Raw genomic sequence first — 25,097 nt, forward strand, 5'->3', positions numbered from 1 at the left:
TGGTGAGCAATGCTGGAGTGGAGCTTAGTGGTACCTTTAGAAATCTCCTTGTCCTACTGCAGGATATTCCATAGAGTCATATAGAATGGTTTGGATTGGAAGGGGCCTCTAAAGGTCATCTAGTCCAGTTCTCCCTGCAATGAGTACGGGTAGCTTCAAATTGAATCAGAATAATAATGAATAGCTTCCTTATTAATAGAGTCTAAATAAATATTAATGGTGTGTGACTGTGTCCTCTCTGGTTGTTTTGGTGAGGTGCTGGGCTGTACCTGGGGCTGGGAGCCTTGTGGGAGAAACCCAGGGTAGGCTCAGGGGCAAACCCTCTCTGATGCAGGGGAAGTCCGTGTGGCTGTGTCTCTGCAGAGGGGGCTTGTTGAGGCACAATGTGGGTTTGCAGGGATGCTGCTTTGCTCTCACTTTGCTTCAAGGGTGCAAAAGCACTCTTAGAGAAAGGTGCATGTGGTGAGCACCCACCACAAACACAAGCCCCCAGCACTGCGGAAGCGAGCAGCTTCCCCCAGAGGAAGCGCAAGGAGCCGGTGTCAGCCCCCACCGCTGCTTTCGTAATGGGAGCTGCACAATCGCAGGAAGTGGAGCAGAGCCAGGGTCCTGCAACATCACCGGGTGGGCCTTGCCTGCTGTGGGCTTGCTAAATTCAGGATTGTCCCTGGGTCTGGCTGGGGTCACTGGGTTCACAGGAAGCACTGGCAGACCCTGACTGGGCAGATCCTGCAAAGCCCAGTGTAGGATTTGAGAGCACAGGAGCTCAGCAAGGCAGTGGGTGCAGGAAGCTTCCCACTTGAATCCCACCCAGGGAGAAAAAACAAACAAGATACGAGAACATTTTGTCCAGAGTGGAGGCAGCCAAGGAGAGGCTCGCCCAGGGCCTCTACCTCAGGACAGGTAGCAGCATGTTCCCAGCAGGGCTGGGTCACAGCTCTACCATGGCCAGGACTGACAGCCCTTGAGCATCACCAGGGAACCACTGGAACTTTTTTCCCAGGAGGTGTGCATGGCATCAGGAAGGTCTAGGACCCCATCTGCACTTGAGTTTAATTTTCTACAGTTTGAGGCCAGGGTGTGTAATGCCCCTCCACACTTTAGTTTCATTTTTTTTGCAAGTTCAAAGCCAAAGTATGTAATGTCCTGTTCCCAGCCTACTTTCATTTTTGCAGTTCAAAGTTGGTATGTGTAATGGCCTGTTCCCCCTTTAGTTTCATTTTTTGCAGTTCAAGGCCAGAGTGTGTAGTGTTACAGATGTTACACAGTGTCCCTGGCACAGCACTAATCAATACCAAATGAACCATCTGAAGTTAAATATGGTGGTGCTGCCAGCAAAGTTGGGAGCAGCCACGTGAGCTGGTGTTTGCCTGGGTGTGGTGGGGTCAGTATTGCTCTTTGTAGCAGTCTGGCTTTCTTGGCCAGGTGTCCGGAAGATAACTGTGTGAAAGGAGGATGGGAGCCAGGAGCTGGGAGTTTTGGGGAGGGTTGCTCCATGGTGTCTACTCATAATGACCCAGGTCTGCTATTTTTCATTGTTTTCCGTGTTCTCGTGCTAGTCCCACAGCAAGCACTCTGACCTTGGGAGAGAAATGAAGCTCAGTGTCTTGGTTTGACAAGACAGGAGTCTGTGAAGGAGAGCAAAAGCCTCCTGTGCAATGGAGAAGGTAAACCCCCTCCCTCCGAATTACCAGGATTTTTAAATTAAAAGGCTCTCAGGCAAAGATATGGGAATGGGAGTAACAATTCTTTACTAGGAGAAAACTAGATAACAACTTAAAAAGGCAAATGCAATTGGTACAAACAAAACTAGTGATAAAGTCCACAACCTGAGGATTTGGGGTGTTGGTAGCAGTCCGGTTGAAATGTTAGCTGCTCCTCTTGCAGTGGCTGATGAATTGCACCTGAAGTGGTGATCTTTAGAAGGGTATAGTTTTTCTCTGAAGATCTGGTGGCAGTGGGGCCGGTCTTCCTCTGCGCCGGGGTTGCCTCCGAGCTCCGCCGCCGCCGCCTCACCGCGCTCCGGCCGCTTTTCTGGGAGTCCTGGAGAAGGAGCTGCTTCTCTGGGAAATCCCGGAAAAAAAGAGAGCTGCTCTGTCCCCCAAAAGGTACCACTTTATACAATAAAAGAGTGCTTGGCTTCCCCCTCTGGGTGGAGCATCTCACAATGGGATGGTGTAACGTTACCAGCCCTGCAGTTAGTCAGTCAATGGCCCATTAACAAACCATTACCTCTTCGGAGCAAACCATTGTTCTTGGAAGAGATAACAAACCTGCCCAACCTCCAACAGATGGCAAATAGAATACAAGCTTATTTTACAAACCAGGACACTCAGCCTGGACCTCATGCCTTATGTTAAAGGGCAGCAATGGTTAAAGTGCTCATAATGAGTCTTTTGGCTGAGGACTTGATTATATCAAGCAGAGGAGCAGGAGCTAACTGATATTCCTGCCACCCTCCTTGTCCTCCATGCTGCAGATCCCTGTTCTTTTTCACAGTATGCTGCAGGGTCTGAGCATGGTCTGCATGTTCACTGGTGCTGCTTGCATGCACACAGAGCCCCACACTCTGCCTTAGGTCAGTGGTATGGTCCCAGCTGCATCCTCACTTTGTTCCCTCTGTTATGCCCAAGGTCAACCTGTATCTCCCTTGTGTCCCAGCAAGTGCCTTTGGCAGCATTGTGGGACTACGCTGGCAGACTGGAAGCATGAGCTTTCCAGGGCAAAATATCCTGGACAGTCCTTGGCAAGTCCTTGATGGGTGTTGCCAGATGGAAACAGAATCTTTTTTGCTTGGTGACTCCTCAAGTATCAAGAGTATCTTCTCTTTTCTGTGATAGTAATGTATTGAAAATTGTGAATAAAATGAAATTTGCTTTCTATTGCTAAGGAAGTCCTGGGCTGTGTAACCAATGCAAAACTCTTCCTCATCATGGCTTTAAAGGAATCAGGTTTGCCCTTTCTAAAAAAAGAATTAGGGTTTCTCAGAGAGATGGAAAATTCAGTCAGTTGCAGAAACAAGATGTATCCACCTCTTCAAGGGAAATCTAAATCCTGTGTCATCATCCATCCTATTTTTATCCACTAGCACCAGCTGCTGGATATTGGTGGAAACAGAAAAACTAACAGAAATCTGAAAACTGGTTTTAAAAGCTGCTGGAAATATAGTGATGGAGCCACTGCCTCCTTCCAGCTCTCACAGCTGGGCACCTCAGCCCTGGGCCTGCTGAACCCCCAAGGGTTGTGTTAGGACCACTTTGGCAAAATGTCTAAGGCAGAGAGGTCAGTCTGCGATGTTTAAAAAAGTCCAGACGTGCCAGATGTGCCCTTCCCCTGTTCTCTTTCCTTAGCCATGTCTGGACATCTTGGCTGGAGACACCCCCACGCATTTCTCGGGGGACACAGCCGTGCCAAAGGGACTCTGGGGGGGGCCGGGGACTATTTGGGAGCTTTCCCCAAGCCTGGGATGGGAGGGCAGCTGGCAGCCAGCCACCGCTGCACATCCGGCTCGGCTGGGAACCGGAGGCTGACGGCTCTGCGAGAGTCGTTTGCGACGCCCCAGCGTTCCCCGAGGGCTTCCTCTGCTCGGCTCACAGGGGAAAGCTCTGCGCTATCAGCCGCGGCAGCACACTGGGGTTGTGCCGTGTCCTTCTGCACGGCCACAGCCCGATTTGTCCCCCATCTCGAGGGACATCTTACACAGAGCATAGCACCAGGTTTGCAGGCACAATACTGCTGTAGACTGCCAGGGAGGTGGGCTGGGACAGTCGCCAGCCCCAGGCACTCTGCTGCCCTCAGCCTTGTTGTCTTTTTCAGTGAAACCTCCCTACGGGAGGGTGGCTGCTGGGTGAGACAAAATGCACCAGTTTGACGCAGGACAGAAGATAGAGTCAAGCCCTGCTTCCCCACAGAAACCCTTTATTTTACATCTGGTGAATTTGCCTAAGAAAGCATGAACTTCTGGGCTGAGAGCTGTTCAAGTGCAGCATGTTGGTGTGGGCAAAGTCTGCCTAGGCACTCCTTGCCATCCTGAGCCTGCTGGATTTTCCCACTTGCTGTTACTTTATCCGTGTGAAGGTGCTGGTGCCAATCCTGCAGAAAACACCAAATCAGATGGGGTCATGCATGCTGTGGGGGGTAGAGGAGAAACCCAAGGGGAGCATTGTGTGGCTGACTGAGGTACTACAGGTTCCAACAGCCTGCAGGCAGAGGCAGTGCTGGCATCTTTTCCTTCTCCCTCTGCTGTGGAGAGTAAAAAGAAGGTCCCAGACAGGGCTCTCTGTGGCCAGAGCCTATGCAGGGATCTCCCACCGTGAGGCACGTCTGGCATGCAGGGGTGGACTATGTTACATGGATGTTCCATAGCCCTTACATATCACTGGGGACAAACCCATTCCACCCTCACCATCACCCTTCACCCTGTGGGGTCTCTCCCTTCTCCAGCCTGAATGGCAGAAGACCCTGGCAGAGCAGGGCTGGGACACAGCACTCACCGGATGGCCTTCCAGTCTTCTTCAGGACTGTTCGCTGCCTCTCGCAGGAGCCACAGGGCATGCAGGGTCTCCTCCCCGTTGCTGTCCACATAGCACTGGCCCAGGAAGACACTTGTCTGGGCCATCTCTGAGTCTGGAAGGGTTTAAGGTGATGTGAGTCAGGTAGCGAGGCACAAGGTCACCCTGTGTCTTGCTGGCATCCCCACCCACTGGATGATAGCCCCTGTTGCCTACCTTGGAGTCTCCAGTTCACAGTGAAGGAGAAGGTGGGCTGTGGGACCAGCCTTGTATCTTGCTGGGACCCCTCCAGTGGTGACGTGAGGAGTTCCGAGTAGCCAGCAGCAGGTCCCGGCAGGTAAAAACCAGAGAATCTGTTGTCCTTGTCCAGGGTGGACACAACCATCCGGCAGCTGGTGTCGCTCCGCCACGACCCGGAGAGAAGGCACTGCAAGGCCATTACTGTGGGTTGGAGGGAGGGAGGAGGGGGAGAATCCTGCTCCCATCCCTTCACCCTGGCTCTGTCCAGAGATGTCTGCAGCAGTGGATGGTGTATCACAGACTTCACCATCTCAGTGTGAGCATCATGCCTGAGCTATGATTGCATTCAGCTCAGCCACTGTCCAGGGTGGTTTCAGCTATCCAAGGGAGAGTGAGTCCCCCCCATGCTGAAGCAGCAACTGTGCTACTTTCCCTACACTCTGGGGGGAGAAGTCAGGAGCTGTCTGGGATATGGCTCTGTTTGCCTTCCTCTGAATGACTTCCTGCAGCAAGAAGTGTCCTTGCAGGAGCAGTCCCTTCTTCCCAACCTCATTGCAGCTTCCCTCAGCACTGCACAGTGCTGTTCCCACCAGCTCCAGCAGCCCAGCCCTGGCTCCCTGTTGAGCTATGATGCCCCAGCAGCAAGCTTTGGGATCTAGCAGGATGTCAGCACCACATCCCCACTGTCATCTGTCCCCATACCTTCCTCTCCATAGGGGCAACACACACTGCCAGTGCAAGGGCGAGAACCAGGGTAAAAGCACTTCTCATGGCTGCAAGGCTGCTAAGAGCTCCTCCTTGCCCTGGAGCCTGGCGCCCTTTATAGGGCTGTAACTGGAGCCCCACCAGCACCAGGATGGCAGCTGTGAGATTAATGGCTTGATGTCAGGATGCCCTGGACAGGCAAGGGAGATGAGGAGGTCTGCATGACCTGGTCAGGGCTGAAGGAATGAAGGAATAAGCATGGCTGGGCAGAGGAGTGGGGACACTACTTTTTTATAAGGCTCTATAGTAGCCTGGAAAGCATCAATACCTTTTTTGGGAATTTGCCTCCCATGCACAACGGCTGGAAACTACCACCTATTTCAGCATTTACCCCCTCCCTCTTTTGCTGCTGCCACTGCTTGATGAGGATGCTGCAGCATTGCGCAAAGGGAAAGTTTACTAATTTTAGAAGCAGTAACATTTCTCCAGCCTCTTCTGGATATCAGCTACTGATTTTGATGCTTTTGCTTTTACTTTTGTATAAGCTAGAGGAAGAAGTAACCGCAGCAACATTACTGAGGTCCCAGCAAGTGTGTTTGGTAAACACACAGAGCATGATAACCAGAATTGTATTCACACTTCTTCCTTGTATTGGCTGCTTTAAAGGACCTTTGATGTGAAAAATGCATCATGCACAGTCCATGCCTTCCTGAGCCATGCTTTTGCTGTGGTGCCTGGAGCAGGCATATGGCTGTGGCAGCTGAAAATTCAGGTGGGATTCAGCTGAATCAACATCTGCTGGTTTCCAAGACAGCAGTGGTTGGGGCAGGGCATGGCAACAGGGCTGCAGTGTGCAAACTGGGGCCAAGGGAGTGCCCCTTTTGGGGTAGCACCTCTCAATGCCCACTGCTAGCCTGGCACATTCTGTGCTCAGCACTTCACTCTGTTGTTTAGGTAATGGGAGGGGAGGGGAGAGGAGGGGAGGGGAGGGGAGGGGAGGGGAACATTAACTTGTGCACATTTTACTTGAGGTGACATAGAGAACAAAGTTAGTCAACATCTCAAATTGCACCTCCAACACCTCCATTGCCCAATCCGACAGAGCATGGAGTGCCAGTAGTAGAAAGGGTCTGGTGGGAATGGATATGAAGGCATTGCAAGGAAGTGAGCTGAATTCAGGATGCTGCTGCTAGCCCTGCCACCATCAGGCAGGTGGGGAATGATGACACAGGGTGGAAGTTTGGGTTTAGATGAGATGGGAAATGAGCCCAGGGAGGCAGATGGGTGGGATCAGGGAGAGATGCAGAAGTCCTTGCAGAAGTGCAGTTGTGAGGGGTATCTTTGGGGACAGAAGGTGTAGCAAGGACAGACTTTAAGAAAAGACAACCATAGCTGATGATTTAAAAATTTTATTCTCAACTGGGAGGCAGGTGTTTCTTGCCTTACTGGGGGATTAGGCTGCAGCCAAACTATCACATCATGGGGCTGGTGAAGACACAGCCTCACAGGGAGGGGACAAGTTCGACAGGATCTTTCCTTTTGTGGTGCGTTTGCGTGTGAAGACATTTCTGCCGACCCTGTGAGAAGTTGAGAGTTCCAGTAGGATGACCCACAGACACTGCCTGCTCAGAGCTGCCAGTTCTCGCAGCAGTGATGGGGTGTCCCTGAATTCCCCCCAGGTTTCCTCAAGTAAGGACCCCTCTGTGGGATTAGTGTCATCCATATCCCCTCACTACCTCGTGGCTTTCCAGTCCTCCTCAAGGGACCCAACAGCTTCACGCAGCAGCCACATGGTGCTCAGTGTCTCCTTTCCACCTGCATCCACAAAGCATTGCCCCACGAAGGCGGTGCTGGCATCTGGGAGGAAGCACTTATTGGTAGATCCATGGAGAAACTGCCTGCTTCCCCTTCCCCACAGTCCTCCCAGACACAGCTCCCAGAAGCTGTGTTCCTGCTTCAATGGCCACACAACCACCAAACCCATGCTGGGGGGTCCTGCCCTTCCCTGTGGCTCCCTCAGGTAAAGCAGGATTTGTAGCACAACATCCCAGTTGTGCTAACAGGGTCTGGACCCACTGTGGTTGCTCCAAGGATACTGGGTGAGGAGGGGCTCCCCTGTTCAAGCCCAGCATTGCCCCACAGCACCATGCTGTACAGGTGCTGCTTCTTAGCTGCACCAAAGCACCACCCAGCTGAATTCCTGGTGAAAGAAAATTCCTGCTGGCTGCATGCATGGCTTCTATCGACACTGCTGTACCATCCCCACGTATCCCAGCACTTACTGGAGAACTTGTCCCAGCGCACAGTGAAGGCAAAGGTGGGCCAGCCCTCCTCTCCAATCTGCTGCTGGGTACCCCTCAGCGGGGAGATTTGGGCACAGCCCCCGGAGAGGGTGACTCTTGTGAGGTATTGTCCCTGGAAGTCCCCATTGTCCCTCAACACCAAAATCTCCATCAGTGAGTCCTGGTCATTCCTCCACAGTCCGCTGAGCTGGCACTGAAGGAATACAGCCACATACTCTCTGTCCCCACCCCATCCCTGCTGCTGCCCCACACCAGGGGAGCCAGAAGCCCTCTGTGGGTGCAACTGCAGGGCATTGGCTGTCCCTGATCCCAGTTTGAGGAAATGCTGCCCCAGGGTGCTGCTGAGAAGATGGTGGAGCAAGGCCAGAATATCCCAGCCCTGCAGCATGCACGGTACACCCAGACACAGACCCAGACATCGCAGGTCCATGCACACATGCATGGTGTTCCCAGGCACAAACCCCAAGGCAAGGAATGCCCTGTGCATGGCTCCCTCATGGGAACAAATCTTTCTGGAGGTGATACCAGGTGGCTGAGGGTGATCCAGGGATACCTTGCCCTCTGCCTGGACTTGGTTCTTGCAAGGCTCTCCTGTTTAAGCCTAAAATGGCATTTAAGGGAGAACTCCTGGCTGCTCACACTGCATCCCATTGCCATGTCTGCCACGCTCCCATTGTCACCCATCCCCGTACCTTCCTCTCTGCAGGAGCAACACTCTCTGCCAGAGCCACAGCAAGGGCGAGGACCAGGATGAAAGCACCGCCCCACATGGCTTCGGGCTGTGAAATGCCCAGCCCATCTCCCTCTCTGCTCTGCATCCCAAACCCCTTTATAGAGCTGTAACCAGAGCCATGACGGCTGGCAGCTGCAGCTTGAGTGTCCTGATGTCAGCGTGCCCAGGCCAGGTGAGGTGAGGAGGTCTGCCTGACCTGGGCAGCGCTGAAGGAATGTGGGGACAAGCACGGCTGTGCAGGGAGGTGGGGATGCAGGAATGATTTACACATCCACTGTCCAAGAGGCTCTGCCGACCCCATTCCTTGCTCAATGGGGGCTCATCCCCTGTCACCATCCTCTTCTGCACTGTGTCTGCTGCTCTTTCTAAACTATTTTTCATCCTGGCTGTGCTGGGCTTTCCTCGGGTTTGGGACCTAAGACTGTCACTGCAGCACAAACTCTTGAATCAGCCATTCTTGCAAGTGCGGAAGGGCTTTTCTGGAAGATATGCAGAAGTTAAAATTTGCTTATTCCTGTGGGAGGGTATGTTCTGTGCATGCTGCCTTCCTAGACACTGTGGGAGGCGATGCCATATGCATGATGCTCTGAGGCTGGGCAGGGCCCTGTCTGATGCTTCCCAAGGAGTTCCTGGTTGTGCAAGACTGTAATGGGGGTGCTCAGACTGCCTGGCATTTGCACAGGGACACAGCACAGACACAGCCTCTAAAATACCACTCTAACCAGGTAAACATATCACTGAAGGGGAAGATAGAAGTGGCATCTGGCTGTGTCCAGGACATGAGGTACCTCTCTGACCCCTGCCCAAGCACAAGGGGTGAGATCTGCTTTGAAAATCCTTCTCATCTTTCCTGGGCCTGAAGACAAGGAAACCCATTCTCCTCTTCCTCAGGGAGCATGATCCTACGTTCAGATTGCACTTAGCTTTTAATAAAAAAAATTATAGGCCTGAGTTTAATTCCCATCCTGTGGACTTCCTGCAAAAGCCCTTGGGATCCTGACATTGCTCTCCCTTGCTTGCTGCCCAGCTGGCTCCCAGCACCCAGGACTTGGCACTCCCCCGTGGGCTCTTATGCAACCCCCACAGGGGCAGCACCAGCACAGAGCAAGGATGGACAAGTGCCCTGCAGCCCTCCCACTAGCTTTGCAGTCATCCTTGAGCATGTCAGCCTCATCTTGCATGATCCATGTGGTCCTTCAGTATTTTCTTTCTCTCCTCATCTGTGAAGCTTTGGCCCATGGCGGTGGTCATGGAGTCTGCAGTCTGTGAAGAGATGGGATGAGATGCTGTTGGGATGGGATGGGATGGGATGGGATGGGATGGGATGGGATGGGATGGGATGGGATGGGATGGGATGGGATGGGATGGAGCTGTCCCTCTTAGGCACCCAATCTGTCAGTGGGAAAGGTTGCTTGTAGGTGGGAGATGTTTCCCTCCCCAGCTTCATGTCTTGCTGGGACCTTGAACAGGTATGGGATATGCAGGGCATGGTGGCATGAGCCTAGCTGAGCCGGACATCACAGGAAGGGCAGAGATACTCCAAGGACATCTCAGTGGACACTAGAGGAGCTCTGGAATACAAGAGGGAGACTGGGAAAGGAGAAGCACATGAAAAACTCTAGGTGACAGGTGAAGGTGGGCTGGCTCTTCTAGTTCATTGAGTGTGTCACCTGCAGTGGTGACACCCAGACCTTGTTCATGGTGTGTGACAGCAGGCACGAAGTTGCCTTTTCTGTTCACAGCCAAGATGGTTACATTGGAGCCGAGGTCAATGACCCACTGCCTGGTCAGGGTGCAGTGCAGTGGAGGGGACTCAGCTCTGGTGCCACAGCAGAGCCTGGGTGGGGCAGGGTGGCAGGAGTAATCCTATGAACCAGGTAGGACGAACTGAACAAGCTGCAGGTGCCTCATCCACACAAGGGGTTATACTGACAAAGTTGATGAGCTCATCTGTAGGATAGGGAGGCAGAACACATATGGGAGGGTGCCCTTGTTCCAAACCAGACCCAGGAAGGGCTGAGAATATAACTAAGGAGCTCCTCCATTCTCTCAGGATGGCAGTCTGTGGTTGGCAAGGCTACAGCTGGAACAAGGCCATGGAGAGAGGCAGAAGAGCAGAGCAAAATGTGGGGTCCTGACCAGAGGATCACACAGAAGTGGTGAAGGGGATGGGAGCTATGTGTTTTCACTCATCAGTGAAGTTATGGCTTGAAAATCAAATTTAATCTTTTGTCATTGCTGCAGAGTGGAGGGGTACCAGGTTTTGGTACACCCAACTCCACCAACTATGCAGTCCCTTGAGCGACCTGGGAATTTCCTGCCTCTTCTGCTTAGGTGGGTCGACAGCTGCACTGAGGGAGATGTTGGGCACTAAGATGTTCCGTGTTGAGAAATTTGTCAACGGTTGACAGGAGCAGTCCCCACAGAAACAGTTGCATAGGACAGTTTTCCACATGTGGTTAAGACATGTAAGTGCTGGAGAATCCCTGCAGTTGAAGCTTCTTCTCCATTCTAACAGTGACTTCAGTGCATTTGATCCTTATGCAAGCATCACCCCATGCCAAGATCCTATTAACTTCATTTTTTCTTAACTGATACACTATGGGTGTGAACAGCTGTTCCACATAGACATATCCATGTGATTTCAGGTAGCTCCTGCCTCCACCAGCTCCCCCTGCCCCCGGAGGCATTCACAATGTGTGAATGACCCTGATCAAGTCTTGTCATGCAGCAGAAACAGCGGGTTTTCCTGCAGTGGGACTGAAGGGGAAGTCCTGCTCACACTTGCAGAGCTAGAAGGAAACAAATGGTGCTGGATTTGCAGACCAGCACTGTGAGCAGGTTTGCAACTGAATAAAACCCAGAGCTGAGGGCTGCCAAATGTCCACGGAGAAACATTCCCATCCTCAACCACTCCCAGATGCCTGCAGGTACCCGCAGGTCCAATCACCTTTCACCTCAAACCCGAGGAGTGCCAGGGATGCAGTGCAGCCTACCTGGGTGCCCTCATGTAGGGACTGGCCTTGGAAATAATTCTGACAGCTCTTGTCTGTCGTGCTCCTCACCAGCACTGTGGCTGCCTGCTGGGGTTTGCAGGATGCTCCAACTGTGGTCAGCACTGCTGCCTTGCTGAGAAGCACTCTGGGAATGCTGCACAGCTTTGGGAGACCCCTGCCCTGGGGAAATGTTGGCAATAATGAGGGCAGGAGAATGCATGCAGTGAGGCTGGAGGCTTAGCGGGGTGCCTCACTGCTGGGTTGGTCATGCTTCAAATGAGATCAGAGTCCTGTGATGCCCTCTCACACCCCTCACTTTCCTGGGTCTCAGACTTGTCACCCTGTTCTTTTGGGAGTTTTAAAGTTCTCCTAAAAGTTTCTTATGCCTTCTGATGTTTACATATTTCATCTGAATTTCCTGATTAATGTTCATGTAAATAATGACTGTTTTGCACTCTTCTTTGTGGGTGGAGAGAATTGATGGACTGTTGGTTTGACCAGTGTGGTTGGAGAGGTGGTGATTTCACCCTCCAATCCACTGTCATTTTGCTATGCTATATATATAGTGGAGTCAGAAAATAAAGTTTACTTTTGGGGTTCTTTTCTTTCCCTTTTTGTATCTAGCATTCATGTGTGAGTTATTTCATGTCGTAGTGTAACAAAAACTCCTCTAAAAGCATGTAAAAAGCTGTGCAGATATAAAAATGCATAACAGAGGGTTGGTGTAAAGATATCCTGGTCAGAAATGCTGTAAGGGAACTGAAAAAGCTGGAGAAATGCCAGCAAGGCACGGAGAAGGGAACAGCAGCACTGCTCTGGAAACAGAACATGAGCCCCAGGAAAGAAAGACCTGAGAAGCAAACCACATGTGAGTTTGCAACAGGGCAGGCAAAAACACAGAGCAGGCAAACTTGCTAAAGCCATAGGTGCTGTTAGCAGAGCTCTTCCACCTACAGCATTTGTGGCAGAAAAGCCAGGGGAGCAGAGGGGAGGGGCAGCCCCAGCACCTCAGTCCTAATTTAAGTTCATCAAATCCCAGGCAGTATGCCAGCTCAGGCCATGCAGCACTGTCCCGGGTTATTTTGAGACTCAAAGGCACAAGGACTAAGTTTCAGATTCAGACCCAGAGCTGATTTCCTTGAAATCATTTTCTTTGGCTTAGAGGGGGTGCCTAGGGCAGCACAGGCGCTTCCTGTTTTGGTCAGTCACATAGTCCATTGGGCAGAGATTTGAGAGGCTGTATTTGCTGGTCATTAACTGTTCAGTAAATCGCATTTCCAGGAAGATTCCAGGAAGCCCCCTCACCTGCCTGCTTAAGGGCTGTGTCAGTGCCAGGGGCCTCCCAGCCCAGTTTCTGTGATGCAGAAGAACTCCCCAGCTTACCCTCCCAGCACACTCACCAGTCTTTCAGCAGGAAAGAGTGAGTGCTGGTCACAGTGTCAGAGGGTTACTTTGGGGATGCACCATCCTCTTTGGACTGGAAAACAGGCTTTCTTGCAGCCAGTCTCTTCCCAGAATAAGGGAATGAGAGTTTCATCCCACACCCACCCTCCACCATGTTTTTGCCCAGCTTTTCCAGGATATATCCACAGACTGCACAAGGTTGTGTTTACACATCTTTAATTTTATTTGGGTTTTTTTGAGACATCTTCCTCCAGAGCTGGAAACATCAGAGCAGGCTGGAACACACTGATTGTGCTGAAGGGACTCCTGTCTCCTGAGCGTGTCCAGGATAAGATGCTTCTCCCCCTCTTTCAGTCCATTCGAGTGAAAGTGTTGTGGCCGGTCCTGTGGGGAAGCAGGAGCCCATTGGTGCCCCGCCAGCAGCAGGGTGGGGACCCCAGATGGGTACCTTGGTTCACCTGGTGGCTTTCCAGTTATCTGACTCCCAGCCGACTTTCTCCCGCAGCAGCCAGGAGGTGTGCAGGACCTCCTTCCCATCATCCCTATTGAAGCACTGGCCCACGAAGACGGCTGTGGAGTCTAAAGCAGTGGTGGCTGTTAGCATCCCAATAGGACCCTAGCTGATTTTGGAGCTTCACAGGCATCAGTGGGTTTAGTGCTCATGGAGCTCGAGCAGATCCTGATATTTGCAGGGAAATGCTGTGTGGCAGAGGTGTTGTCAAAGCAACCCTTGGTGCTGCCTCACCCAAACTAGTTTTGGGAGGTGTACTGCTGTCTGCAGACACCATCCAGAGTGGAGAGAGATCAGGGAAGGACAGACAAGGGACAGCAGAGAGAACAGAGGAATTGGGATGAGCACTAGGACCTGCCTGAGCTCTCCTCTCCATCCCACCATTCCATCCAACAACAGCCATCATGCAACTACAGACCTGAGAACTTCTTCCAGTTGACAGTGAAGCCAAAGGTGCACTGTCCGTCCTCATCCAGGTGCTGGGAGCCAGTCAGTGGGGACAGCTGGATGGGTTTCTTGGTGCTTGACACAGCGGTATGGTACTCGCCAGAGAAGGTTCCGTCCTTGCCAACCTTGAACACTTGCATCTTGGAGCCCAGATCATTCTCCCACCAGCCAGTCAGGTTGCATGGCTGGGGATAAGCAGATGTGTCCCTGGGGGCTGTCTGTACACAGCCCTTACAGGCTGAGCCCCTGCCCAAAACCCCCAGTGCCCATGGGGTTCTGGCACTCACCTTGATATGCCTTCTCCTTTCCCCTAGGCAGCTCATGGTTGCCTTATTCTTTTTCTTGCTGGTCTTTTTCTCCCCGGGGTGCTCATCTCCTTGGCAGAGGAGCTTGGAAAAGAACACAAAAAAGGTCAGGCTGCGGATGGTGTCACAGCAGAGTGTTCCTGGTGTCCTGAGAGTGCTCAAGCATTCATTTTTAAAAGACATGATTCATAAAGTTGCTGCTATCTCAGCTACGTCAAGAGGTTTAAAAGCTGGGGTAAGCCAAGCAAAGGGATTGAAAGGTGGGAGACCTGGACAGTCAGGAACATGGCTGGGACCCCTCCTGTAGCCCTGGCAAGTGAGTTGTGTGAATCCAGGGCAGATCTGCCCGTGTTTGTGGGTACCTGTGCTGCGACCTGGACACGCGTAGCACGACAGCGCTATGCTTATGGGATGGGCATTGCCCTGAGGTCCACAGCGGGCTCCGTCTCTGCCAGAGCCCTCCCTGCACATCCCACCTGCAGTCCTAAGTGCTGCCTCAGCGCTCCCACACTGCGCCGTCCGAGAGAGCGACAGCGGCAAGTCACACCCGGGGGCAGGGTCCCCATGCTTCCCCTGCCCCAGTTCTCCTCCAGGTATTTAGGAGGGAAGTGGGACGCATGGCCCCTGCAACAGGGAAGGAATCTCCATCACACCACATCACGCCCGGGCATACGGACAACTCTGGAGCATCACTTCCCTCGTCTCCCTAGGCAGGGTTTCCCGTCTGGATACCCGCTGGAGAAGGGGATTCTCCTGTTGCCAAGTATTCCCCCCGCAGAGGGGTCTTTCACGCGTGTCCCACCCCTAACAAGTGCTGGAACTCCCATATCATTCCACCCCTCCGGCGAGTCTCCCACTCCTGTTTCTCCCCGAACGCCGGGATCCCCAGGCGTGCTCCCACCCAGACTTCCTCGGAGCCGAGTTTCCCACGCGTGTTTCCCAGCAGGAGCTCCCACCTGGAAGCCTGCCGAAGCCGCTGCCACGGACACCCCTGCAGTCAGGGCGAGAACGGAGAGGACGCGGCGGCTCATCGGGAAAGCAGCTCGGGATGCAGCGGCGGCAAGGAATCACTGCCACGCCGCTCCAGTGACTCACATGCTTTTATTCTTCGGCTCCGCCACTGCTTTCCGGGAAAGCCCCGAGCGGTACCTGAAGGAGGGACTGGTGCTGGGACAATAAAGGGAAAGGAGACAGGGACGGGGGTGGGGGGGGAGGCGGGGGGAGAGGGGTAAGAACGGGGATGGGGACAGGGCTGGGGATGAAGACAGGAAGAGGTTGTGGTGGGATAGGGAAGGCAACTGGGGTGGGGACAGGGGCAAAGATGAGAGATGTGGGATGTGCACATGAATGGGGATGGGAACGGGGGCAGGGATGGGGATGGGAACGGGGGCAGGGATGGGGATGGAAGCAAGGGTGGGAGGGATGGGGATGGGGCAGGGATGGGAGGCAGGGATGGAGATAGTCACAGGGACTGGAACAGGGATGGACACCAGGATGGGGATGGGCAAAACAGGCATGCAGGAGGGGTTGCGTGGGCTGCCCACTGACATCACCCAGCCTGGGGGTCTTTAGGCCCATGTCCACTGGTTGAGGGCTGGGTCTAAGTTTCCATCCTGCCTGGCAGGAGCTCCTGTGTCCCAAAGCACCCTCTGGTCATTGCAGGGGATGGACAGAAGGACAGAGAGTGCAGGGACAGCAGGTGATCTTCATGTGGGTCCAGGGAACTGGGAGATGAATGAAGCAAACCTGCCCCAACAGTAATAGGAAAACCTCTGAGTAGGGCATTGCAAGCTGGAAGTTGCAGAGCAGCCCAGGTTGCACATACCAGGCAAGAGAAAAAGGAAAATGTCAATAAAAGGGCAGGATCATATCAAGGTCAGGGACAGGACATGGGATGGTTAGGACAGCTGATGAACACAGATTGTGACACAGAGGGGGTGGCACTCCCAGTGCTGACTTCTTGTAAACTCTACAGTTATACTTTCAGTTTTCTTGTTAAGCAAGCACAATGCTTCTGGGGTCTTTTTCTGTCCCACTGGCTGCCTTCTTAGGAGGAACCAGGAGCCAAGGAATTTGCAGTTGTGGGGGTAATGAAATGACAGAAATTAAATTAAATCTTATGTCCTGGGCCAACATGGTTCTCAGTGACCTCATGTCCTGCTGTACAGGGCTCCCAGCCTCATCCTCCACTCACACTGATGTTATGGATAAAAATTGAACCAGCTGAATTAAAAATAAAAATAAAATTTTATTACAGCAATCAAATTCTATCTGAGCCAGCCACAAGGAAAAGGACAGTGCTGAGCCCAGGATCGGTGCTGGGTGCCTCAGCAGAGGGTCCCCTTATGCCCACACATCACCCTCCCAGTACAGGCGCAGGTGGTTTTTATAGGGAATATTTTGCTCAAGGCCGGGATTTCAGCGATCAGCCTTTTCTTTCCATTCAAAGTCCCACATATTCATAAAGTCTCTTTTCTCTGCACTGAGTCAAACAATCCAGTGTCTGGAAAGTGATGAATCTCCCTGATGTAGTTGCTGGAACACTGGAGCACAGCATTCAGATGTATCACCCTGGAGGGTTCCAGCTATTCCAATCTCGAGTTGTTGCCAGGATGATCATCACCCTGCGTTCCTGTATCACCTGGAGAAATGACCCAGCTCTGGACAAGCTACATGTATTAACTTGCAAATGAGGTTTTATCAGGGACCAGTTTCCAAATATGTGGGGCAACTCCCTGTGCCAACTTATGCATCCTCTCAATAATATAAAATATTACATACATCATATTATACTGGCACGAATTATATTCGTTACACATAACACTGAGGTCCCAAGGCTTTAGCCTCACAGAGAAGTCTTTGGGTGCTTACGGTGTTGGTGACAGCTACAGTGGGCGTTTGGGAGGGGAAGCAGGAGAACGACCCCAGTATGATCAGGGCAGTGCCAAGGATCAGTGGGGATGAACTGAGGACTCTGTGCAGAATGCAGGCATGAGGACGAGGGTGCAAGGGTGAGGATGAGGATGTAGGGTGACTTTTGACCAAAAGCTGGACCACCAGGCACATCAACCAGTTGTGCTCAGTCCCTGGAGAGTCTCAGGTCTGTGCACTCTGCGTGCAGCCCCAGAGCCCAGCTAGGAATGAGGGAAAAGAACTAATGTTGTGGTGTGTTCTGCTTTAAGTTTTTGTTTGCCCATTATTCTCCTCCCTACTCTTCCCTCCCAAGTTGTCAATCCTCCCTATCCCTACCCCTTTCTCCAGAACCTTCTCTGTCAATCTTTTAGTACTTGATATCCCATTTGTATTATTCCCCCCCACTCTTTTCCCTGATAGGTTTATATAATGTGAGTCCCACCTTAGACTCCTCATTTGCCATGCTCTCATTGGTTAGTTGTCCTATTCCACGCCCTCTAAGTTGTTGTATAAAAACCTCTGTATCCCCCCTAAAGTCTCGTCTTGGGGGTCTCAGGTCTTGGGGTTGTGGTGTTTCGGCTGTGGTGTTGGGTCCTTGTGTCATCCATCTAATAAATCACCCCAGTTCTACCCCAAGACCCATGTCACTGTTTTCTGTTCCTGCATTGGACCAGCAATAACTGGGATCTGCAGAGCTCGCAGGGAGAATATCGCACCCCTGCTGTCACTGACATCGAACTAACACCCAGCACACGGCCCAGCAGGCTGTGACAGCACACCACGACAAGCAAAGGCTGAGGAAGGGTGGGGAGGGACAAGCATACTGTGAGAGGAAGAGGTTGGCAGACAGGCACTGACACTTTCTCAGGGCACTGTGTGCTTTCTGCCCCATCCAGCAGCCTCTTGCCCCAACAGTCCCCAGGTAGCATTGTCCTTCACACCCTTTGCACCTCTCCCTGCCCACACAGCTTCTCCCTGTGGTGCTCAGGAGCAGGAGTTAGGAGCTGTGCATTGTGGATTATATAACTAATGAGTCAGAAACCGATGAGCTGCCGAAATGATGGATTAGTGAGGTCTAGTGTCAGACCGGTGCAAAGGGCATTGGGCCCTTGTTTGATTTGTTTCCTTTCCTAAGGAGATGATAAAGTTTAATGTTCAGATAACATCGTGTGAATATGAACACCAGAAAAGATCGGTATCCTGCTCCACCCGCCAGCTGATCAGGTGACAGCCAGTCGGTGGGAGGAACATAGTACAGCATATGCATGTTTACAACAGGCACACCTTCAGTATCTGGCTTTAGCCGCCCGGTCTGCCCAGTAGCTCCCCCTGGAGTCCCAGGCCTCTCTCCTGATCCCCCCAGCATCCAGCCTGGATTTTGGACCACTCCAACACCTCAGATTTCTGTGAGGGCTGGAACCCAGCTCTCCCCTATATGTGCATGCAGCACCGAGACTCCCAACCAGAGCAGTATGTGGAAAGGGGCAGAGAGGAGTGCAGACACATCAGATGAGGCCAGGTAAGAGTGCTGGCTTGCCTGCATGCAGCTTTCACCCCTACCCTCAGCTGTGGGTGCCCCACACTGGGCACGCTGCCTGGAGCCACCCAGCACTGTGAATGTCCCAGATGAGTACGCAGACAAGAAGGCCCCTGCTGAAGCCTGAAGCCATGATCAGGAAGCAGAATTACCCAGCTACTATCCCCCAACCCCATCTTTCCCAGCCCCTACAAAACACTTCCCTGTTGTCCCCCCGCCAGCGCCTTGCTCTCCCCATGGCCACAGATGGGGAGGCATCCACACATGGCTGCTTGTATCCCAGGGATGCAAGGGACACAGCTCTCTGCCCTGTGGAGAAAGGTTTATTTGGCTCTATGTGGGAGGGCAGCAAGTGTGGGAATGGGGAGCCCTGCCAACAAGTTGCTGGGAGGCACTGGGAAGAAGCAGGGCAAAGTGAGGGTGTGTTTCCTTGCCAGGAGCCCAACTTGGGACTGGGACAGTGGGGAGACTTGGGGATGCAGAAGGACAGCAGGGTGCAGGCAGCAGTGGTCCCTGTTCCCACCACTTGATGCGGGTGAAGATGGAAGAGCTGATCCTGCAGGGAAGATGTGTCAGCAAGGTGGGAGGGAGGGCTGTGGGGTGAGATGGCATGGGCAGAGCTCATCTTGTGGCTTTCCAGGTATCCTTGTGTGACAGAACCTCTTCCTGCAGGAGCCATGTAGTCTCCAGTGTCTCCTTCCCATGGTGATCCACAAAGCACTGGCCACAAAGGCAGTGGTGGAGTCTGGCAAGGTTCAAGAGATGCAGAGCGGGGTGAGAGCCAGCACCTCAAGACAAGGAAGCCTGGGCCACCTGGTCCTGGCAGACAGACCGATATACATGCCCTGGACAGAGAGATGGACTTCCCTGCCACACTGGCCAGGTGGACTGCTTCCACATCACTTGGACACAGAGCTGGGCATCAGCCCTGCTTGGACAGACCGATGGACACCCTCATCACCCTCTTCCAGAAACCTGCCACAGACAAGCTCTTCCACCACCACTTCCCATGGCAGGAATGTGTGCATGTGGCCAATCTGTGCCCACAGCCAGGGTTCCTCTGGGTGCCACAAGGGATTTAGGGCATCAGACAGGGGGGTCCCCATTCCCAGCATGGGCAGTGGATCCCTGTCACTGCTGGAGCTGAGAACTGCCACTGCACAGTGAAGCCAAAGGTGGGGTGTCTCTTGGCACTGGGACACTGCTGAAGCCCTCACAAGGGTCACACCAGGATCTGCTTGTTGGTGGCTGCCACTGCAGTTTGGTGGGAGCCTGAGAAGGTCCCAGCTGTGTTCGGGGCCAAGACGGTCATATTGGAGACCAGCTCATTTCTCCACAGACCCCGCAGGTCACTCTGGGGACCGGGGGTTATGTGGGTGGCTTGGGCAGTCTTGAGACACAGTTCCCACGACCCCCACCAGCCGTGGCATATGTGTCCCATGTCATGGTCCCTCTGTGTGACAACTGAGACCAGCACACGGGCGCCAGCTGGGACAGCAGCTCTCCCTCCTTGGGCAGGGCAGGGCAGGGCAGAGCTGGGAGTACTGGGTGCCCCCCTGTAGAAAGTCTAGGAGACTCACAGTACCCCCAGAGACAGCAGAGCCAGAGCTGACAGCCTCCTTGGTCACGGACACTGCACTGTGGTATGGTATGGCACAGCTGGACACAAGAGGAGTGGACAAACACTGTGTGCTGGGGTGTCACAGGACAGCACAGCATGGCATGGTAAAGATATGCAACCCTGTCAGCCCTGCACACTGTGCCCCAGGGGTGACACAGCATGGCACAGGACAGCATGGCACAGCAGTCTGTGTCACAGGACAGCATGGAGTGGCTGTTCTGGTTTGAAAGCAAAACCAGTGAGACTCCAAGTCAGAAACACAATTTATTAGGAAAAGGGAAAAGAAACAAAATACATGCAATAATACAAAAGAAAAACTACTGACAGAGTCAGAATACAGCATGACTCTCCTTTGGCCAGCATGTTGGTTGCAGTCCAAATTGCAGCAGCTGCAGTCCTCCTGGGGTGGCAGATGTGGTTCTCTTGGTACAGTGCTCCTGTAGAAGTGTGTAGTCTTCCTCTGAAGGTCCAGTGGAAAACCCCAGCTGTTCCTCTTGGAAACCTGTGGAAAGGCTGCCTCTGTTGTGCCCAAAACCCAGATTATATCCAGTTAGGAATGCTTGGCTCCTCCCTCTGGGCAGAGCATCTCACAATGGGGTGTTATAGTACTTTTCAGTCATGCAGTGACATTCAATAGCCCATTATCAGCAGATGTCTCCCCTGAGAGAGGACTGGTTGTGGAAGAGATAAGGAAAACTGCGCACTTAACAGAAGACAACTGCTACACAGATGACAATAGAAAACATCCTGCTCCTCAATCTGGGACAGTGGCACAGTATGGCAGGGCACGGCAGGGCACCAGAAAGCACAGCAGGAGCAGGCAGCCCCCTGGTCACTCCCAGCACCCCACAAGGATGGCAGGGTCAGGGCCTGCAGCCCCTCACCCCCCACCCTGCACCCAGGACAGCACAGCACGGCTTGGCACGGCCAGACTGCCCCAGGGCTGCCCTCACCTCCCTGGATGCAGCATCACGGACCACGAGCAGCGCCAGGGCGAGCAGCAGCAGCAGCCTGGGGTGCCCCTGGTGCTGGGGCTCGTGTGTGGTGCCCAGGCTCTGCCCATGCTTGCCCGGCCCCTTTTATAGCAGAGTGTGCTGTGGCCGGGCAGTGGCCTCCGAAACCGGGCCTCCTGCCAAAGGACACTCGGTGGGAGATGGGCAGCTGGCACTGCTCCAGGCTGAACGGAGCGGTGTTCCCCTGTTGCCCTGGGCTGGGGAGAATCCCAAGGATCGTGGCGGGAGGGAGGGCTGCAAAGAAGGACTCTGTGCCATGGAGGGCCACAGCAGGGGACACTATGAGGCCTCGGGTATGGTGACAGAAGGGACCGTAAGACACTATGGAGTGTATTGGGAATGTATGTGCTGAGCCATTACAGAGCTGTCCAGAAAAATTTCATTTGTTACGTGGTGCATAACAAGGCAGTAATTACACACCCAAGAGAGACATTGATTTTTTATTTTAGTTCCACAAGCCTGAGTCCTCAGTGTTATTCCAAAGATCAAGCACACCAACTATCAAAACATGTTGCTATTTACACATCTAGCAAACAAAAGCATTAATGTTCATTGGTTATGAGTTATTTAGTTCTCTTATTAGTTACTATCCTTCCTCCTGTTGGTTAAGAATTCTCTTGCGTGTGATTGCAATTAATTTGCAGGTTCAACTTTTCTCTTCTCTTGGGTTGGTGGGTTTCTTGACTCAGTGGGCCATAAGTCATGATCTACCCCTGCCAGAATTTACTTTCTACCCAGTCAGAGCTGCTTCAGCACTGAGTTTTTCCTGATCTAGTTGTCTTTATTGCTTTTTTGTTATCTTGCCAAGTGTCCTGTAAATTCCTGTAAACTCTTTGTGTGTATTACCAATGCTATATTGTTCATCCCAAATTTTGTAACCTGCACTCAACTCTGAGATTATTAAAGCCCATCAAGACCTAAACCTTAACAAGGCAATTCTACCAAGTAAGATCTCTTTTTAACACCTGGACATAGTGCTGAGCTTGTCTGCTGCTCTCAGTTTCACAGGCTAAATGCCCTTCTTGTTGATTAGGCTTGAAAGCATAAAAAACCTCAAACATCAGGGAACAAAGCTTTTAAAACAACGTTTTACTTATCCAACATTTTGCAACAACATGACAGGAGACTGTAAATATTTGCAGCAAAGCTTTACTGGGAGAAGCAGGTGGTGCTGCAGGAGCAGGGGCACTCCCCTGGCACTGCTGCCGGCCTGGGAAGCCCCCGATGCCGCTCTCACTCCTGTGACTGCAGACGGGTGAAGACATTGATGCCCACCCTGTGGGGACACACAGGAGATGTAAGGGAGGGACATGACAGTGTCCAAACACACACCCAGCCCTGTATTCCCACACCACATCTGCACCTCGGCAGGACCACAGGGAATGGTATTTTTCCTTTCTGCATTTTACCCATGCACAAAGCAATCAAGTGAACCTTGCCATCAAAATACGTTATTCTGTGCTTTTAAAACAGGTATTAAACCTGATTTGCCAACAGGTATAAGAATGGCTCTGCAAGCAATCCAAACCACTTACTTGTGACAGCCCTAACCCCTTGGGGTGCACAAGGGACCTTGTGCAGGGCAGGGACGGGGGACTCACCTGGTGGCTTTCCAGTCATCTTTTATTTTGTCCACATGTGACCTCAGAAGCCACATGGTCCTCAGTTCCTCCTTTCCATTCTCATCCACAAAGCACTGGCCCGTGAATACAGTGATGGAATCTGTGGGAACAGGGCAGGAGGTGGAGTGGAGCGTGGCCAATGTGGCAGGTTACTGGCTGGCCCAGCACAGGGAACAGTAGACCCCTGCTGTCCCCAGCCTCTGGGGACAGAGGGGATGGGGAAAGCAGGCAGGAGGACTCAGAGGGCTGGGGTGTCACACTGAGATGGGCAGACAGTGCAGGCTTCAGCCCCTGCTGCCTCTCCTGCACCCTGGGACTGGGAGCTGACAGCAACCGAGGAGCTCCATGGACAAGGATGGGGGAGCTCCAGGGAGAGGAGAGGGAGAGCAGTGGGGATAGTGCAGGGTAAGGCAGAGAATCAACAAGGACACTGCAGGGAGGGCAGAAAAACTTCAAGAGCAGAAGAGTGAGAGCAGGAGAGGTCCAGGATACCATAAGGAAGTTAGAAAAGAAGTACCTGAAAAGCTCCAGTTGACGGTGAAGCCAAAGGTGGGCTGGCCCTTCTGGTTAGGGCTCTTCTGCAGGGATCCCTGCAGTGGTGACAGCTTGATCTCTTTCGAGGTGGCTGTCACAGCCGTGTGGTAGGAGCCAGCAAAGACACCATTTCCATTCACAGTTGTGATGGTCATGTTGGAGCCCAGGTCATTCACCCAGCGCCCGACCAGGGAGCACTGCAGAGCAGGGAATTCAGCACTGGTGCCTGCAGCCACAGCCCCCTGCCCTCCCCACCCTCTGCATCCCACCATCACAGTACCTTTTTTTTCACAGAGAGGCTGTGAGCCTCCAGGGCCAGGAGGAGCACAAGGAGGAAGGCAGCTGCTTTCACCATCGCTGCAGCAGGCAGACAGCTGATGTACCTGGGGATGTGCTCCTTGCAGGTCTCTGCTGATGCTCCTGCTCCCTCTCCTTTTTATTGCTGACAGGGCTATGAGTGGCAGCACTGGCCAGGACATTGTGCAATCTGGGTGTTTCCAAATCTGTGGTTCCGAGCCGTAAGAGGGAGTAATTGCAGCAAACATTCCCAGAAATGAGTGCTGAAAATGTCCATTCCTACTCCTCTGTCACCTTGCAGGGAGGGCATGGCTCCTGCTGATCAGTGACTGGTGGTAAATGGTCAGAGGGGAAAACCCCTCTCTGGAACTGTTGTCCATTCTGTCACCCATTTGCTACACCAGTTCTGTGTCCAGGTTTTGAGACTCCTTAAGCTTGGTGAGCTCAGGATTGACTGCAGTACACAGCTCACCCTGCCCTTCCTCACCAGGCATGCTCATGCAAACTCACCCACCATCCAGATTGTTTTGGGACTCGGCTTTCTCATCCTCCCCAGCCCCATACTGATGGGTCTAAAAAGGTCTAATGTGCACATTAAGCTGTTGTTTTTACAAACTTGTTTGTGTTGGAAGGGAATTATTTACTTAATGAAAAGCCAACATTCACTGAATATCTGGGATGTTGGATCTTAATAGAGACAAAACTTGTATTTACACACGAATTCTTAGATAACTGTAAGAACATATTTTCATAATTTCCCTTACATTATACTTGTTGCTGGCCAAGGAGGCTGAAGTGAATGGACTCACCCCAAAGTTTCTCACCCATTTCTAAATGGTTTTCAAAAGTCTCCTAAAATACATGTTTTCATTCTCGAGTCATCATAGCAAAAGTTGATGGAGCCTATTCACCAGAATACAATACTTTTTGTAAATTGGAGACAAGACAGTTCTTTGCAACATTTATTTTTGTTTTTCCTCAGTCTTTGCTTTCTTTTATATTTCACATTTGGGCCCTGGTTTCTCTCTGACAGTAAAACTCATTGCTATCTAGGCTGGAGAGCACTGTGCTTCAGCTGCTGGCATCTCCATAGCCCCTTCTCCTCCCTTCAAGAGCCCTACAGCCCTCTTGCACCCTGCCTGGAAGAAATCCCTGTCTAGAGAACTGGCTGGTCGTCACACATTCCTGCTGCAGTGTTTTCTGTCTCAGAAATCAACTGCATAACAAGGTGTGTTTTCCCACATAGCTGCCATTTGCTCTGGTTTTGGGCAAGCAGGTGCTGCCCAGAGCTTTACCAATGTTTGGGGTAACAAGTAAGGTCAGTCAGGGAAGGCTATGGGGAGCAGGAGGGGCAGACATCACCCTTCCTCCATCACCCCCTCACCATCACCACATTTCAGGGGGC

At 52.4% G+C, this 25,097-nt stretch overlaps 4 protein-coding genes across 4 annotated transcripts; all 4 read right to left on the reverse strand.

Annotated features, from left to right (window-relative positions):
- Positions 1-3,901: 3,901 nt before the first annotated feature.
- Positions 3,902-5,532, reverse strand: LOC110484172 (avidin-like). The gene is made up of 4 exons (XM_021554632.2): positions 5,454-5,532; positions 4,728-4,938; positions 4,494-4,626; positions 3,902-4,092 (listed from the first exon to the last, which is right to left on the reverse strand). The coding sequence occupies exons 1-4, from the start codon at positions 5,520-5,522 to the stop codon at positions 4,059-4,061; spliced, it is 447 nt and encodes a 148-aa protein (XP_021410307.1). The 5' UTR covers positions 5,523-5,532; the 3' UTR covers positions 3,902-4,058.
- A 1,315-nt stretch (positions 5,533-6,847) lies between these two features.
- LOC110484163 (avidin-like) lies at positions 6,848-8,579 on the reverse strand. The gene is made up of 4 exons (XM_021554618.1): positions 8,452-8,579; positions 7,739-7,952; positions 7,193-7,313; positions 6,848-7,033 (listed from the first exon to the last, which is right to left on the reverse strand). Exons 1-4 carry the CDS (start codon positions 8,575-8,577, stop codon positions 6,934-6,936), a joined length of 561 nt encoding a protein of 186 aa, XP_021410293.1. The 5' UTR covers positions 8,578-8,579; the 3' UTR covers positions 6,848-6,933.
- A 4,520-nt stretch (positions 8,580-13,099) lies between these two features.
- Positions 13,100-15,186, reverse strand: LOC110484197 (avidin-like). Its single transcript, XM_021554664.3, has 5 exons — positions 15,112-15,186; positions 14,138-14,239; positions 13,822-14,035; positions 13,351-13,471; positions 13,100-13,276 (listed from the first exon to the last, which is right to left on the reverse strand). Exons 1-5 carry the CDS (start codon positions 15,184-15,186, stop codon positions 13,243-13,245), a joined length of 546 nt encoding a protein of 181 aa, XP_021410339.3. The 3' UTR covers positions 13,100-13,242.
- A 7,184-nt stretch (positions 15,187-22,370) lies between these two features.
- LOC110484170 (avidin-like) lies at positions 22,371-23,794 on the reverse strand. Its single transcript, XM_021554630.3, has 4 exons — positions 23,676-23,794; positions 23,379-23,592; positions 22,841-22,961; positions 22,371-22,515 (listed from the first exon to the last, which is right to left on the reverse strand). The coding sequence occupies exons 1-4, from the start codon at positions 23,748-23,750 to the stop codon at positions 22,473-22,475; spliced, it is 453 nt and encodes a 150-aa protein (XP_021410305.2). The 5' UTR covers positions 23,751-23,794; the 3' UTR covers positions 22,371-22,472.
- Between the last annotated feature and the right edge of the window lie 1,303 nt (positions 23,795-25,097).

The sequence above is a fragment of the Lonchura striata genome, chromosome Z (genome assembly GCF_046129695.1).
Source record: "Lonchura striata isolate bLonStr1 chromosome Z, bLonStr1.mat, whole genome shotgun sequence".
Lineage (NCBI taxonomy): Eukaryota > Metazoa > Chordata > Aves > Passeriformes > Estrildidae > Lonchura > Lonchura striata.

Excerpts from the sequence above, each read along its gene's own strand:
- LOC110484172 (XM_021554632.2), bottom strand. The coding sequence starts at position 5,522 with ATGAGAAGTGCTTTTACCCTGGTTCTCGCCCTTGCACTGGCAGTGTGT. Across the intron at positions 4,939-5,453 it reads TTGCCCCTATGGAGAGGAAG|TGCCTTCTCTCCGGGTCGTG; the intron begins GTATGGGGACAG and ends ATGGCCTTGCAG. Across the intron at positions 4,627-4,727 it reads TGTGAACTGGAGACTCCAAG|ACTCAGAGATGGCCCAGACA; the intron begins GTAGGCAACAGG and ends AAACCCTTCCAG.
- LOC110484163 (XM_021554618.1), bottom strand. The coding sequence starts at position 8,577 with ATGCAGAGCAGAGAGGGAGATGGGCTGGGCATTTCACAGCCCGAAGCC. Across the intron at positions 7,953-8,451 it reads TTGCTCCTGCAGAGAGGAAG|TGCCAGCTCAGCGGACTGTG; the intron begins GTACGGGGATGG and ends GTATTCCTTCAG. Across the intron at positions 7,034-7,192 it reads GAGGACTGGAAAGCCACGAG|GGTCGGCAGAAATGTCTTCA; the intron begins GTAGTGAGGGGA and ends AACTTCTCACAG.
- LOC110484197 (XM_021554664.3), bottom strand. The coding sequence starts at position 15,186 with ATGAGCCGCCGCGTCCTCTCCGTTCTCGCCCTGACTGCAGGGGTGTCC. Across the intron at positions 14,036-14,137 it reads AAAGGAGAAGGCATATCAAG|CCATGCAACCTGACTGGCTG; the intron begins GTGAGTGCCAGA and ends GCTTATCCCCAG. Across the intron at positions 13,277-13,350 it reads GATAACTGGAAAGCCACCAG|GACCGGCCACAACACTTTCA; the intron begins GTGAACCAAGGT and ends GCTTCCCCACAG.
- LOC110484170 (XM_021554630.3), bottom strand. The coding sequence starts at position 23,750 with ATGGTGAAAGCAGCTGCCTTCCTCCTTGTGCTCCTCCTGGCCCTGGAG. Across the intron at positions 22,962-23,378 it reads CGTCAACTGGAGCTTTTCAG|ATTCCATCACTGTATTCACG; the intron begins GTACTTCTTTTC and ends CTGTTCCCACAG. Across the intron at positions 22,516-22,840 it reads GATGACTGGAAAGCCACCAG|GGTGGGCATCAATGTCTTCA; the intron begins GTGAGTCCCCCG and ends GTGTCCCCACAG.